The 15,853-nt window shown below is 48.8% G+C and overlaps 1 protein-coding gene across 2 annotated transcripts in view; it reads left to right on the top strand.

Moving 5' to 3' along the window:
* The window catches only part of IFI35 (interferon induced protein 35), a 187,748-nt gene that overhangs the window by 33,623 nt on the left and 138,272 nt on the right, over positions 1-15,853 (top strand). For both annotated transcript variants that reach the window (XM_063960083.1, XM_063960084.1), the window contains exon 2: positions 9,703-9,757. In XM_063960083.1, coding sequence (XP_063816153.1) covers positions 9,734-9,757 — 24 coding nt within the window. In that variant the 5' untranslated portion in view covers positions 9,703-9,733. The remainder of the gene's footprint in view (positions 1-9,702; positions 9,758-15,853) is intronic.

The raw sequence follows: 15,853 nt of genomic DNA, 5'->3' as shown, positions 1-15,853 counted from the left end.
CTATTTACCCCATCCACACTATGACCAGGCTGGCAACATCCCCATTAATCCTCATTTTCCTAATCCTTTATTCTGTCCCCTGGTACCACCTCTATCCTTCTCTCCCAGTCTCCTACATCTCATCCTCTCTCTCCTCTGTCTCCCATACTCCCCTCTGCCTCCCTTCCCCTCCTCTTCTGATACCCCATTGCTATCTACTTTTGCCCCCTGACAGGCTCTCTACCCCACTACTCAACCCTTCTCTCTCCCTCCTCTGCCTGTCACCTCAAATGAATCTTACCTCTAACTTCCAGCAATCCTGATAATCTCATTCACATCTCTCCCACAAACTTCTACCCCCTATCTTGTGCCCTCTGGAATGCCAGATCTGTTTGCAACAAACTGGCCCCTACTCATGACCTTTTCATTTCCAATTCCTTGCACCTCCTGGCCATTACAGAAACCTGGATTACTCCCTATGACACCACTTCTCTTGCTGGGGGCCTCACATTCTCACACACACACCGACCCGGGAGTCGCCATGGTGGTGGTGTTGGGATCCTCTTACCCTCTACCTACACATACCAACTTATACCTCCAGAACCATCCCTTGCATTCTCTACATTTGAGGTCCATGCTATACGCCTCTACCAACCTACTAATCTTCGAGTTTCAGACATTTACCGTCCACCTGGCACTTCCTGCAAATTCCTTGACAATTTTGCTTCCTGGCTACCTCACTTCCTGTCTTCTGACATTCCCTCCATTATCCTAGGTGATTTCAACATCCCTATCGATAACCCCACAAAATCACCTGCCTCTAAACTCCTTAACCACACCTCTTCACTTGGTCTCTCCCAATGGACCACCTCACCCTCCCATGTGAATGGGAGCTCACTGGATCTGGTTTTCACTCACTGCTGCGATATTTCTGACTTCTCCAATTCCCCGTTTCCCTTCTCTGACCACCACCTGATCTCTTTCAACTTATCTATCTCTTCTTCCCCATCTCTCCCTCCTAAGTCTACCATCACTAAGCATAACATTGAGGCTATAGACACCTCCTCCATATCCTCCCTGTTCGACTCACTTCTCTCTCCTATTCTCTCTCACACATGCCCTGAACATGCCACATCCTATACAATGCATCTCTTACTTCTGCTCTTTACTCTGTCGCTCCACCAACCACTATTCACACTTGCAGATCAACACCTCAACCCTGGCACACCAACTGCACCAGATATCTTAAAAAATGCTCACGTACTGCCGAGCGACAGTGGAGGAAATCACGCTCTAAGGCAGACTTCCTCCATTTCAAATTCATGCTCTCATTCTTCAGTGCTGCCCTTTCCTTCTCTAAACAATCATACTTCAAAATTCTCATCTCTACCCAGTCTTCCAACCCCCGACGCATCTTTGCCATTGTCAACTCCCTACTCTGCCAATACCACCTCCTCTCCCTTCCTCATTGTCTGCTCTTGACTTTGTCACTTATTTTACATCCAAGATTGACTCCATACATCAGGACATCACATCCCACCAGACCAGCAACCACTCATCCCTTGCCACCCCTCCCCTTCCCTCTCACCAACTCTGACATCTTTCTCCCGTGTATCTGGTGAGGAAATCATGGCCCTCATCCAATCCTCCCCCCACACCACCTCCCCACTTGACCCTATCCCATCCCACCTCCTCCGCTACCTCTCTCCTTCTGCCTGTTCCCATCTTGCCCACCTTCTCAATCTCTCCCTCTCATCAGGCACTGTCCCTTCTGTCTTCAAGCATGCACTCATCTCCCCTTTTCTTAAAAAGTTTACCCTTGATTCAAATACCCTCTCCAACTATCGACCCATCTCTCTCCTCCCTTTTGCCTCCAAACTCTTTGACCGTATTGTCTATAACCGCCTCACTGCCTTTCTTTCCTCACACTCACTGCTTGACCCATTCCAGTCTGGTTTCAGTTCTCTCCACACCACTGAAACTGCCCTCACAAAAGTGTGCAATGACCTCCATGCAGCCAAATCTAAGGGCCACTACTCTCTGCTTATTCTTCTTGACCTCTCTGCTGCTTTTGACACTGTGGACCACCCTCTCCTTCTGCAAATCCTTCACTCTCTTGGTCTGCGTGATACTGCCCTCTCCTGGCTGTCCTCCTACCTCTCTGATCATTCCTTCTCTGTCTCCTCTTGTGACGCTACCTCCCCCCCCCCCCCCCCCCCCACACACACACACACACACACACTTCCACTAACTGTTGGTGTCCCCCAAGGTTCTGGTCTTGGTCCTCTCCTTTTCTCTATATGTCCTCTTTAGATGAACTCATTAGTTCTTTTAGCTTCCAATATCACCTCTATGCTGATGACACTCATATCTACCTTTCCTCCCCTGATCTCTCCCCGGCTCTCCTCATTCGTACCTCCAATTGTCTCTCTGCTATCTCTTCATGGACGATCCAGCACTTTCTTAAACTCAACATGTCCAAGACTGAGCTGATCATCTTCCCACCCTCCGCGACAACCTCACCTACCGCAATCTCATTATCCATTGATGGCATGACTATCTTCTCTAGCCCCCAAGTACACGGTCTTGGCGTAATCCTTGACTCCTCCCTCTCCTTCAAACCTCACATTCAGCAGCTCTCACAAACTTGTCATTTCTGCTGCAGGGTACACTGGGCTCCACAAGGATAGACATAGGGGGGGGGGGGGGGGTGTAGAGTAGGACCTTGATCCGAAGCACCAACAGGCTCAAAAGCTTTGACCTTCTTCCCCAGATGCATAGCGCCACCTCCTATATCACCCCGTCTCCGTGCACAGGAGCTCAGTTTGTAGTTGGTGCTTGCAGTGCAAGCATGTAACAGGAAGAGCTGCTCACAGCAGCTCTAGAAAAAGCTTTTTCTGAGGATAAAAGGGCTGCAGCAGAGGCACAGATTGTGCTGGATGTCAGCAGACATTGCCTGCTTGCAGCTCCATCTCTCCCCCAGCGGCGCTGTGCACTCCCGTGCCCTGGTTGCCGGGTACCTACAGCAGGAGGCTCTGGTTTTCTTCCAAGTTAGTAAAACACGGCTGGGGCTGTCCAGGATCGCGTGGCCGCACTTCGGGAGGAGGTAAGTTGGTCCCGCTCGAGAGACCCGCACTTTATCGCGTTCCAATGCGGCCGGTGGGAGGCCGGCCGCGCGCGCTGGCGGTTGACACTGTGTCAGTACAGGCGATCCCACTAGATCACCAGGGCATGGGTGCAGGTCAGGTTTTCTCTCTAAACCTTTTTTACAAGTAGCCCGCAGTACCCGGTGGTTTTGCCAGCAGAGTGGATAAGGCTTAGCCCCGGAGCCCCTCCCCCAGCCCCAGGGCGCCATTTCCCGCAAATGTTCCCGCCCTGGAGCTGCATATCTGTCTCTCCCTCACTCCCTGGCAGTGTCTGCGGCGCCATTATCCCTCAGCTCACTGTTCCTGGGATTGCTTGGGCAAATCCTCCTATGTAAAGCCGCCTGGTTGTCAGTGCTGTGACTTTACAAGACACTTAAGTATTCTACCTGCCTTTTTTTAGTCAGTGTTAGTAAGAGAGTGCACTTAGTCAGGGTTTCCTAGTACAATTACCCTGTGATATACATCCAGTTCTTACTGTGTACTGTTATATCTATTGTTATATAGCTGTGTAAGCTAGTCCAGTGCAGTATTATTGTTAGTAATAACCTCTGCATTGTACAGACTGTGACTATTTGTGTGTGCATTTGATAGCTGAGTGGTGTCCATTTCGTGTCTTTCACTCAACCTGCTATCCCTATATTCTATAACCTGAGGGGGCTTGGTGCGTCAGGTTTTATCTAATATAGGATTTTCAAAAAGATATACTGTATTACGTATTTTTCTCTGTGATTTAGTCACCAAATCTCTCCTTTATCTCTGCTGGTGCTGACTACACTGCGCAGGGGTTTGGGCTAGAGGTATTGTGCTGCTGACAAATTGTACTGTGTTACCTGATACTGCAAGTTATATCATGTCTGCTTCTGAGGATAACGGTTCTGGGGCTGAACACACTGCCGGTGTTGCTGAAGCCGCAGATACCTATGAGGAGAATATAGCAGCTTTGGGCTCTGGTTCTGGGGGCTCCTTGCCCCCCAGTGGGACGGTGGCAACGGGGGCAAATAATGACCCGCCGTGGGCCGCTTTTTCCATGCTTCTGCATACGCTAGTTCATAAACTAACACCCCCTATGGGACCCCCAATGCCGGTGCAACCGTTTGTGGTCCCTGCAGCTAACCCGCCGTGGGCGGATGATTTATCTGCTCAAATAAAGAAGTTGAACCAGTCCCTGACTACTAAAAAGTCTGACTGTCGCTCGCTTAAGTCCAAGAGGTCCTCTAAGCGAGCACTTGTCTCCTCACAATCCACTGCTGTCACTGACACCTCGTCGGATGAAGACGGCACTTACACTGACCCCACAGGTTCTGACTCAGATACGGCTGATGGGGAGGGTGGTTCACATGTGGATGTTCCTGATCTTTTGGAGGCTATTAAGTTAATTTTACAGATTACGGATGGTCCCGAGCCATCCGGTCCTCCTAAGAAACCAGATAGGTTCAAGCGTCAGCAGGTGATTAAACAAGTTTTACCTCACTCTGACCACCTAGTGGATATACGTCAGGAACCCTGGGAAAACCCGGGTACGAAGTTTGTGCCTCAAAAGAAGATGCTGGATCGCTATCCCCTCGCGTGGGAGCTGTCTAAGAATTGGGAAAGGCCTCCTCCAGTGGACTCACATGTGGCTAGGATGGTGGTTTCCTCAGCTCTACCTGTCACTACCGTCACGTCTCTAAAGGAGCCTATGGATAAACGTGTGGAGGGTTGTCTGAAAGCGATTTACACCCTCATGGGTGCTGCACAAAGGCCCACTATTGCAGCTACTTGGGCTGCAGAGGCCATTGAAGCATGGGCCTTGGAGTTAGATGCTGAAATCTCCTCTGACCATTCTAGACAATGCTTGTCTTATATTGTCACAGCTTCTCGTTATATTAAAGAGGCGGCTTCTGATGCCGGTATCCTGGCAGCCAAGGCCTCTACTACGTCAGTCCTGGCTCGCCGGATACAGTGGCTGAGATCCTGGTCTGTGGATCTGGACTCTAGAAAAACCCTGGAGGTACTCCCTTTTAAGGGAGATATTCTGTTTGGGGAGGATTTAAATAAGATTGTGGCTGACTTGGCTACTGCCAAACTGCCTGTCTGCCAAGTACTGCTCCTTCTGTGTCGAAGGCTAAAGGTACTTCCTTTCGCCCCTTTCATCCTTCAGGTAAAACAAAAGGTCAGGTGTACAACAAGCAGGCCCGCACTTCCAAACCTGGTAAGCCTAAGCCCAAAAGAGCCTGGGAGGCCCGTCAGCCAGCTTCCAAGACAGATAAGCCTGCCGCATGACGGGGCGGGCCTCCCTCTGGGGGATCCCAGGGTGGGGGGCCGGCTTCTAGGGTATACCCAGGAATGGTTGAAGACCACTTCAGATGCCTGGGTACGGGAAGTCGTCACTCGAGGTTACGCCATAGCCTTCAAAAACCGACCCCCTCATCTATTTTGCCGGACAGATGTCCCGTTGGACAAGACAAGGGCAAACACTCTACATTCGGTGGTACAGACCCTCCTGGATACAGGAGTCGTAGTACAGGGGCCTCTTGCGCAGAGGGGCCGGGGGTACTATTCTCCGCTGTTTCTAGTCCCGAAACCGAATGGGTCCTCCCGGCCCATTCTCAACCTCAAGGCATTGAACAGGTTTGTGAAGGTTTCCAAGTTCCAGATGGAAACCCTTCGCTCTATAGTTCTGGCCTTGGAACCTGGGGACTTCATGGTCTCCCTGGATATACAAGATGCTTACCTGCATATTCCTATAGCAGTGTCTCATCAGCAATACCTGAGATTTGCGATTGGCAACTGCCATTACCAGTTTTGGGCGTTACCTTTTGGTTTAACAATGTCTCAGCGAGTCTTTACAAAAGTCATGGTGGTGATGACGGTGGTACTCCGCCGTCAAGGGGTCAGGATACTGCCGTACTTGGACGACTTGTTAATCCTAGCAAGTTCCCCAGAACTTATCCTGCGTCATCTAGATGTGACAGTCCGGTTTCTGAAAGCCCACGGGTGGCTCATCAACTGGAAGAAGTCATCCCTTATCCTTGCTCAGAGCATGGTGCATCTGGGAGCACTATTGGACACTCACAACCAGCGGTTGTTCCTATCTCAGGAGAAAGTCCTGAAACTTCAGGACAGGATTCGTTGCTTCCTATCTCGTCTGCAAGTGTCGATACATTCGGCGATGCAGGTGCTGGGCCTCATGGTGTCAGCATTCGACATGGTGGAGTTCCCTCAATTTCACTCTCACCCTCTCCAGAGGCTGATTCTAGCCAAATGGGATGGCCTTCCTCACTTCCTCAATGTCTCAAATGATCTCATTGACTCCGGAGGTCCGTCTGTCGCTGCTTTGGTGGCTCCGGGACCAACAACTGTGCAGGGGCCGTCTGTTCTGGATATCCGACTGAGTCCTGTTGACGACAGATGCCAGTCTAAGAGGTTGGGGCGCGGTGCTGGAGCAACACTCCCTTCAGGGGCAGTGAACCAAGGAGGAGTCCCTCCTCTCGATCAATATTCTGGAGTTGCGGGCGGTCTTCAATGCCTTGAACCTAGCCCAGCATTTAATTCAGAACCGTCCTGTTCAATTACAGTCGGACAACGCCACCACAGTGGCTTACATAAATCATCAAGGCGGCACTCAAAGCCGCCTAGCAATGAAGGAAGTCTCACGGATTCTACAGTGGGCAGAACGCCATCTACCGGCCATATCGGCAATATTCATTCCGGGAGTCCTGAACTGGGAAGCGGACTTTCTCAGTCGTCAGGACGTGCATGCCGGCGAGTGGGGCCTCCATCCAGAAGTGTTTCAACTCTTAGTGGAAAGGTGGGGCCTTCCAGACGTAGATCTGATGGCGTCTCGACACAATCACAAGATTCCGGTCTTCAGAGCAAGGACAAGGGATCCTCAAGCAGCATTCGTGGATACGCTGGCGGTACCGTGGAGGTTTTCGGCTGCCGTACGTGTTCCCTCCGGTGTCACTCCTGCCCAGGGTAATTCGGAAGTTCAAACAAGAAAAAGGAATTCTGCATCTCATAGCTCCAGCATGGCCCAGACGGCACTGGTTCTCAGACCTGCAAGGCCTATCGTCAGAGCGTCCAATTCTACTTCCACAACGCCCAGACCTCCTCGTTCAGGGCCCCTGTATCTACCAGGACCTAGCCCGGCTGTCTTTGACGGCGTGGCTCTTGAAGCTTCCGTCTTAAGGGCTAAAGGGTTTTCTGAGGCGGTCATTCAAACTATGTTGCGGGCCCGGAAACCGGCTTCTGCTCGGATTTACTATAGGGTCTGGCATTCTTACTTTGTTTGGTGCGCATCAAACGATTATGACGCTTCAAAGTTTAGTATAGCCAAGTTATTGGCTTTTCTTCAGCAGGGCCTGGATTTAGGCCTGCATCTGGCCTCCCTCAAGGTTCAAATATCTGCCTTGTCGGTGTGGTTTCAGAGAAAAATTGCGACCTCACCTGATGTGCATACCTTTACTCAGGGCGTGTTGCGTATCCTACCTCCCTATGTCCCGCCTGTGGCTCCTTGGGACTTGTCGGTGGTTTTGGAGGCGTTACAAGAGTCTCCGTTTGAACCTTTTGGTTCAGCTGATCTTAAGTGGCTTTCCCTTAAGGTGGTGTTTCTGCTGGCTATTGCTTCAGCTAGAAGAGTGTCGGATTTGGGTGCCTTGTACTGTAGTTCCCCATATCTGATATTTCACCGTGACCGGGCGGTTCTTAGGACTCGTCCCGGCTATCTACCTAAGGTGGTTTCTTCGTTCCACCTTAATCAGGAGATTGTAGTTCCGGCACTTGTTTCTCCTGATCTGTCTCCCAAAGAGCGGTCTTTGGATGTGGTACGGGCTCTCCATATCTACGTGAAGAGAACTGCTTCTATTAGGAAATCTGATTCTCTCTTTGTGCTGTTTGGATTTCACAAACAGGGCTGGCCTGCTCACAAGCAAACTCTGGCCAGATGGATTAGAATGGTGATTGCACATGCTTATGTGAAGGCTGGTCTCTCTGCTCCTGATCACATTAAGGCCCATTCTACTCGGTCTGTTGGACCTTCTGTGGCGGCCCAACGTGGTGCGACCCTTGAACAATTGTGCAAGGCGGCTAATTGGTCCTCTGTGGACACGTTCATAAGGTTCTATGCCTTCGATACTGCCGTGTCCCAGGATGCTTTCTTCGGACGCAGGGTTTTTGTGCCCGCTACAGTGCGTCCCCTCCCATAAGGAACTGCTTTAGGACATCCCCTATGTCTATCCTTGTGGAGCCCAGTGTACCCCGCAGCAGAAAATGAGTTTTATGGTAAGAACTTACCTTTGCTAAAACTCTTTCTGCGAGGTACACTGGGCTCCACAAGGCGCCCACCCTGATGCACTTAGCTTCTTTGGGTTGGTATGGCATTAGCCGCTGAAACTTCTCCTGTCGGGAGAGTGTGGTGTTTGTGGCAACTGGCAGTTGTCGTCTCTTTTACTTTGCTACTGCATTGGGCTGGTTAACAAAACTGAGCTCCTGTGCACTGAGGCGGGGTGATATAGGAGGCGGCGCTATGCATCTTGGGAAGAAGGTCAAAGCTTTTGAGCCTGTTGGTGCTTCGGATCAAGATCCTACTCTACACCCCCCCCCCCTCTATGTCTATCCTTGTGGAGCCCAGTGTACCTCACAGAAAGAGTTTTAACAAAGTTAAGTTCTTACCATAAAACTCGTTTTTCATCTCAAAAACATTTCCAGGATCAGACCCTTTCTCACCCAGGATGCCACCAAGACCATTATCCACTCACTGATTATTTCCAGACTGGATTACTGTAATCTCCTCCTAATTGGCCTCCCTGACAATTACCGCTCTCCACTCCAGTCTATCCTATGCTGCAGCCCGACTCAAATTCCTCACCAAACGCACTACGTCCACCTCCCCTCTCCTACAAGCCCTTTACTGGCTTCCCTTTCCATTCAGAATCCAATTCAAACTTCTCACACTCACTTACAAACCACTCACCCACTCCTCTCCCACTTATATCTCTGACCTTATCTCCATTTACTCTCCCACCCATTCCAACGGGCTCTCAAGACCCACTTCTTTACCAAACCCAGACAAATCTCATCCTAACCCTCTGTCCCACGCTCGGTTTACCCCATCTGTGTCACCCCTGTCTGTCTGCCCCTCCCCTTTAGAATGTAAGCTCTCACGAGAAGGGCCCTCTTCCCTCATGTGATTATCCTTTTCTTACTTTAATGATCCTCAACTGTCCAAATCCCGCAGTTCTCGGCCACCTTGACACTTATCTCAGTGTCGTCTACTGATGTAGTTATGCTTCGTTACCCTGTACTTGTCCGATATTGTCTTCAACTGTAAGTCACTGTTTTCCTGTTTTGGTTATGTGCATATGTACTCTGTAAGTGGGCGCTGCGGAACCCTTGTGGCGCCATATAAATAAAGGGTAATAATAATACTCTTGCTACTCTCTCCTCAAGCAGCAGAATGAATAGGTTCACCTCTACTCGTTGTCTGCAATGAAGTAATCTGCAAATAAATATCTGTAAATAATAAATGATATATTGAGATTAAAGGTCAGTACTAAATACATTCATTTACTAATTTCTTTTTTTATTTTTATTCCAGATACTACAGCTATCAGATTATAGATCTCAAGATGGCCGACCAGACAGTTGAGGAGGTAAAAATAAAAGGCTAAAAAATATTGCAGATCTTTTTTACAATTTCTCTATAAATCCTTTGCCTGAGATGACAGACAGAAGCACAGAGATGGTGCAGTAACCCAAGGCAAGAGCAAAGTACTATGGGTACAACTATTTACATAAGTGTTGTGAGTATCAAATCGAGTAACAGGTCCTTAATATAGATTTTGGATAGTGCAGGTGCGGACTGTCATCTGGTCATCCTGACCATAAGGTTGTTATCCATTGTTATCCAGTGTATGAGACTGCGCCATGGCTGAGATGGGTTCACTACGATATGCCGGCGGTCGGGCTCCCGGCGACCAGCATACCGGCGCCGGGAGCCCGACCACCGGCTTACCGACAGTGTGGCGAGCGCAAATGAGCCCCTTGCGGGCTCGCTGCGCTCGCCACGCTACGCGCACCACACTATTTTATTCTCCCTCCAGGGGGGTTGTGGACCCCCACGAGGGAGAATAAGTGTCGGTATGCCGGCTGTCGGGATCCCGGCGCCGGTATACTGTGCGCCGGGATCCCGTCAGTCAGCATACAGAAGACCACCCGGCTTTAGATAGACAATACAATGTAATCTTCACAGACATTAAACGAAGGGGCTTGGTACAAAATCCTGTCAATTGGGATCCTGACAGAAGGCCGACAGCGAAATCCCAAAGGCCCTGAATCTCAACAGCTCGCAGTAAATTTACCCTACCCCTAATCCGCCCCTCCCACAGCCTAACCCTAACTGTCCCCTGTCACAGCCTAACCCTCAGTGCCCCACACCCCTGCACCCACACCCATGCAGCCTAACCCAACCCTACTACTTACCTCCGGGATCCTTCGGAATTTTTGCCATGTGGAGCCCGCTGTTGATCTTCTGACTGTCGGGATCCCAACTGCTTTGATTTTGACCACATCCCAAACAAAGGGGCTAATTCAGGTTGGATCGCAAATCGCGATACAACCGGAATTTGTGTTCGCCCCGCAGACGCAATGCGCAGGTCCCGTCCTGCGTCTGCATTTACTGCGAGTAACCGTTTCCAAGGCGGAGACGGAGCATTGCGGGAGCAGCGGTGGGTAAACGGAGGTGTGATGGTGCGAACAGGGGACTTGGCATGGGCGTTATCATGTTGGCTGCGTGACGTCACGCACAGCCGCTCCAATCAAAAAGATGGCAGCGGTCCTCCTGACGTCGCAGCCAGGCTGCGCCGGCAGGAGGCTCACCTCACTTCTGCGGCTGCGCACTAATTGCGGCGTGATCGCAGATGGCGGTGGTGGTCCCCAGCATGCGAGTCAGAGGATTGTAAATTCTGCTAAAAAGCAGAATTTGCAATCCTTACTGACTAGCGTTCAAAGACAGGTATACTGAAAAATAACATCACAGAAATAAATTTGCATTTAACCCCATAGTATGACATGTACCAGCGGCATGACCATATAAATGCTCTGTATGGATGGAAAATACGAAACAGTTGGTGTCAGCACTTACCACGGCAAAAAGTTCTGTGTCTAATGAATACTGAAGAGCTTGTCTGGGCTGTCTAACTGGATTGTGCTCTTCAATACTCCATACATATATAATGTACAGTATGTACGTATGTATACCTACTTTTACTTACTGTTTAAGAAGGCAGAATGGTGCAGTCAATTTATTAACAGTCAGAATGTCGACACACCATTTAAGGGTTGAGCATCAATTAGGGTTAAGCTCCAATTAGAGCTAGATTAGTGTTAGGCTGCGGTTAGGTATAGAGTAAAAGCGAACAAGGAATCCACTTACAGTCGACTGTCGACATTCACGTTCTGGCAATGTCAATATTATGCCAGTGTCAACATTCTAAATGTCGGCATTATAGGGTGTATTCAACCCCGTGGCTAATTACCAGCGCCAGAGCTATTCAATTAGTGGGGTTTACCCCGCGCGCGACACCCCAGTGTCGGACTGAACCTTGCAGCTCCATGAGAAAAAGTTTGTGTACAAAACACACAAAATTGGGTCACGCATGCGGAAAAAAAACATTGATTTTGCAGTATACGCAGAATCAGTGGGTTTCCGCATGTAAATCCCGATTTTTCCGAGCAGGAAAAATGCTATTTAATTGAATAGCCTTTCCCCATGCCGCAGGGATTTTTGCTGACAATTAGTTGCGGGGTAAACCCTGTAGCTAGTGGAATTCCCCCCTATGCTGTCCACATTCTAAATATCAACAATATATACCACACCCAAATGTTGTATTTGGGGCTGGGTTGAGTAAATACACAAATCTAAAGGTACATACACACTTGCCGAGAAAATGAGCGATGCCGCTTATTTTCACCCTTCCTGAGTGACGTCGTTCACTTTCTCGGCAAATGTGCATACTGCCGCCGAGCGATGCGTGGCCCAGCGAGTCGTTAACGATCGTCACTGTCGGCTGTGCATGCAGCTTAATTTGGACTGTTCTCCAAGAGCTGCCTGCACAGCCCGGCCGCTGCGTGATGTCACTGAGCAATATAGACATCATATCACCCAGTGTCTAGGCCCTTCCGCCGACCGCCCGGCCGGGGAGGGGGAAACACTAGAGCACGTCGCCTGGTGTGTACCCACCTTAACTTTGCTCTTTCCTTGGGGTACTGCATTTTCTTTGAACTTATATCTTTATTTCGGAAAACTGAATTCTTATTGCACTGCTACTGTTGACCTGACTCATTCAATTTTTATGTTTACTTTTTCCTTTATTTTGTGATCTTTTATGTTGTGATATTGTTTGTTTAGTACAGTGCTTTACCATTTCACATCATAATTACAGCAGCATATATATACTGTAGATTTTATTGGGATCCGGTCTGAAGATCGACAATGTTTAGGTCTTTCACATTTTTCCTTTTTTATCTTTTTCATACTTAACGATCCACGCGGACTACGGTTGGGAATAGTAACCAAAGCATGGCGAGCAAATTGGGCTTCCCGGTCACTGTACGGAGAAAACAACACCAAAAAAACATAAAAAACTCATGTCGACCTTTTGACCTGTCGACCCTCAAACCCTGTCGACCTATAGTGGTCGACCTAAACATTGACGACTTAGACACTGTCGATCTAATGATCCACACCCCTTTTATCATCGTGAATTTTCTGTTGTTTATTAATACTATTTTACATTCAGGAAAATGTCAACTTTTTCTAGAGCTATTTACTATTTTTTCTTTTCTAAAAATGTTTTAATACGGTAAATTGAACATCATCACATCCAGCTGGCCCCATATCGGCAGCAAGTGTGGTCCCAAAACAGCCCTGATACCTGATAATAATCCAGTTGAAGATTCCCATTGTTCATGTCACTAAAGGGGGGTACTCACGGAGAGATCCATGCTTAAAATCTAAGCAATCTGACTAAATTGCTTAGATTTTAAGCACAGATCACTCGTGTGTACCCCCCACAGCGATAGCGATGCGCGGCCCCGCGCATCGCTATCGCCGGTGCTAGATTGGCCTGCATGCAGGCTCAATCTAGCACGTCGCTCATTTCACCTGCTGGGTGAAATGAGCGGCCCCCTGTCCTCCCCCGCATCGCTCAGCACACATCGCGCTGTGCTGAGCGGCGGGAGAGATGTGTGCTGAGCGGTTCGCTAAGCACACATCTCTCCTGTGTATATGGCCCTTAAAGGTGATTAGTTTGCGGTCATCTTTTAGTTACTTGGACAGACCCGAAAGCATCTGTAAAAGACTGGTCAGGAAAGTTTTGTATTTTATTCAATTCTAGTCTATCCCCCACTGCCTCACACAAATTTACATAGTGTGTTTGCTCCAGGGCACTTTACTGTCAAAGCCTGATGCCAAAGGTGGGAGAAGGGAGGGACAAGGACAATTACTCCCATGGCCTCTCTTGTTTTTACAAACAATGAGTGTTGGACTTCCTTCAGTGGTGTCTCTATGCACTGCACAGCCACTGCATGCACTAAAATGATTGTGAATTATTTATTGGTACAATTGACCTATGCTCGCAGGTTTGCAGATTCTAAATACCTGCACATAACAACATGTAGTCATTGTACTTTGGTGGCAGTGGTGTGTCATGGGTTATGTCTGCCTCCAGTGCAATGCTATCTCTCTCCAGGGGGTATATTTACTAACATTCGTAATTTTCGGAAAAAGGTCAAAGTTCAATCACGAATGACATCGAAAGTGTAAAACTGCAACTTTTTGAATTTATTACGCCTAATTTACTAAGCTGTCGTATTCGGATTTTTCATTTGTTCCGATGTCGATGTCATTCGTGTTTTTTTCCCGTTTTTTACGGCAGTGATTAGCAAAACACTGCCGACTTTATCACAATGAATCTCGGCCTATGCGCTCCATTGTAACCAATGGTGGGAACTTTGTAGTCAGCGGTTGACCGAAAGTGACCTCACCGCTGACCACAAAGTTCCCACCATTGGTTACAATGGAGCGCATAGGCGCTACATTGTAACACTGCCGTGTGCCGCCTGTCAGACAGTACAGGAGCACACAGCCGATCAGGAGGGTGCTACAACGTGGCGCTCCCTGATTGGCTGAAGAAACCCACTTAGACATCAGTCAGAGTGGGTTTCTGGCATTCGGGGAAAGGGGACCCATGTGAAAACATGGGTCCCCTTTCAGTGCGTGGCTCGGCTCTCCGTTTTTTTTTTTTAATCAAGTACGTGGATTACAAAAGGATTATCCGAGGAGCCTGGTACCCTGGATCTGGTGAGTAGAATTTATTCAACAGGTACCCCATGGATTCTACTGGAGAAGAGGACCGACCCTCGTGTGAACATAAGGTAAGTATGTATGTATGTATGTTTGTGTGGATGCATGTAATAAAACTTTACTTTCAAGGTGTGTGTGTATTGTCTTTTTTTGGGTATTTTTTTAGTAGTAGTACTACAGGTACCAGCGGGCCCGTTTTTCCGCCGCATGCTGGTACTTGTGGTTCTCCAAGTACCAGCATGCGGGGGAGGCTTGCTGGGCCTTGTAGTACTGCTACTAAAAACAATATCTTTTCATTTTCACAAAAGGCTATCAGCCCCCCATCCGCAGCCAATTGGATGGGGGGGACAGCCTCGGGCTTCACCCCTGGCCCTTGGGTGGCTGGGGGGGGACCCCTTGATTGAAGGGGTCCCCACTCCCTCAGGGTACCCCGGCCAGGGGTGACTAGTTGGATTTTTGATGCCACGGCCGCAGGGCACTATATAAAAGTGACCCCCGGCTGTGGCATTATCTGTCCAGCTAGTGGAGCCCGGTGCTGGTTTTAGAAATACGGGGGACCCCTACTCTTTTTGTCCCCCGTATTTTTGGAACCAGGACCAGGCGCAGAGCCCGATGCTGGTTGCTTAAATATGGGGGAACCCCTGTCAATTTTTCCCCCATATTTCTGCAACCAGGATCGGCTCAAAGAGCCCGAGGCTGGTTATGCTTAGGAGGGGGGACCCCACGCAATTTTTTTTAAGAAAATAACCACTTTCCCACCCCTTCCCACTGATATACATGCACGGATCTCATGGATCCCTGCATGCCTATACAATCACGGATTAAAAAAGCAGGTCTGTTTTTTTTTAGCACTTTTTTACGAGTTGTAATTTTTCACGGCAGTGTTTTATTTTTTTTTGCTTTGCACTTCTTAGTAAATGACCGAGATTCATACTTAAACAGCCGCGTTTTGACCGATGGTGTATTCATTCGTAATTTTTTTCTTGGACTTCCAAAAAATTACGAATGCCCTCATCACTGCCGTGATTATTGCTTAGTAAATTACCGAGATGACACTTTGATGAAAAAACGGCATCTCGGTCAAAATCGGGACCTTAGTAAATATACCCCCTGGTGTTGGGAAACTTGTATTCTCGGTTATGGATCAAAGGGTCGACAATGTCTAAGTCGACATGCACTATCAACATGGTCAAAAGGTTGACTAAGTCGACACCAGATGGTCGACATGAAAAGGTCGACATGAGTTTTCGTTTGGTGCAAAAATGTCACTTCCGGCACGTGGATCCCCGATTAGTGCACCGTGTCCCCTCGATGGCTCGCTTTGCTCAGCACAGGTTACCGTTCTGAATTGTAGTCCATGTGGATGGTAAAGTATGAAAAAGTC

The sequence above is a fragment of the Pseudophryne corroboree genome, chromosome 3 (assembly GCF_028390025.1).
Source record: "Pseudophryne corroboree isolate aPseCor3 chromosome 3, aPseCor3.hap2, whole genome shotgun sequence".
NCBI lineage: Eukaryota > Metazoa > Chordata > Amphibia > Anura > Myobatrachidae > Pseudophryne > Pseudophryne corroboree.
This window is presented reverse-complemented; position numbering and strand designations above follow the sequence as displayed.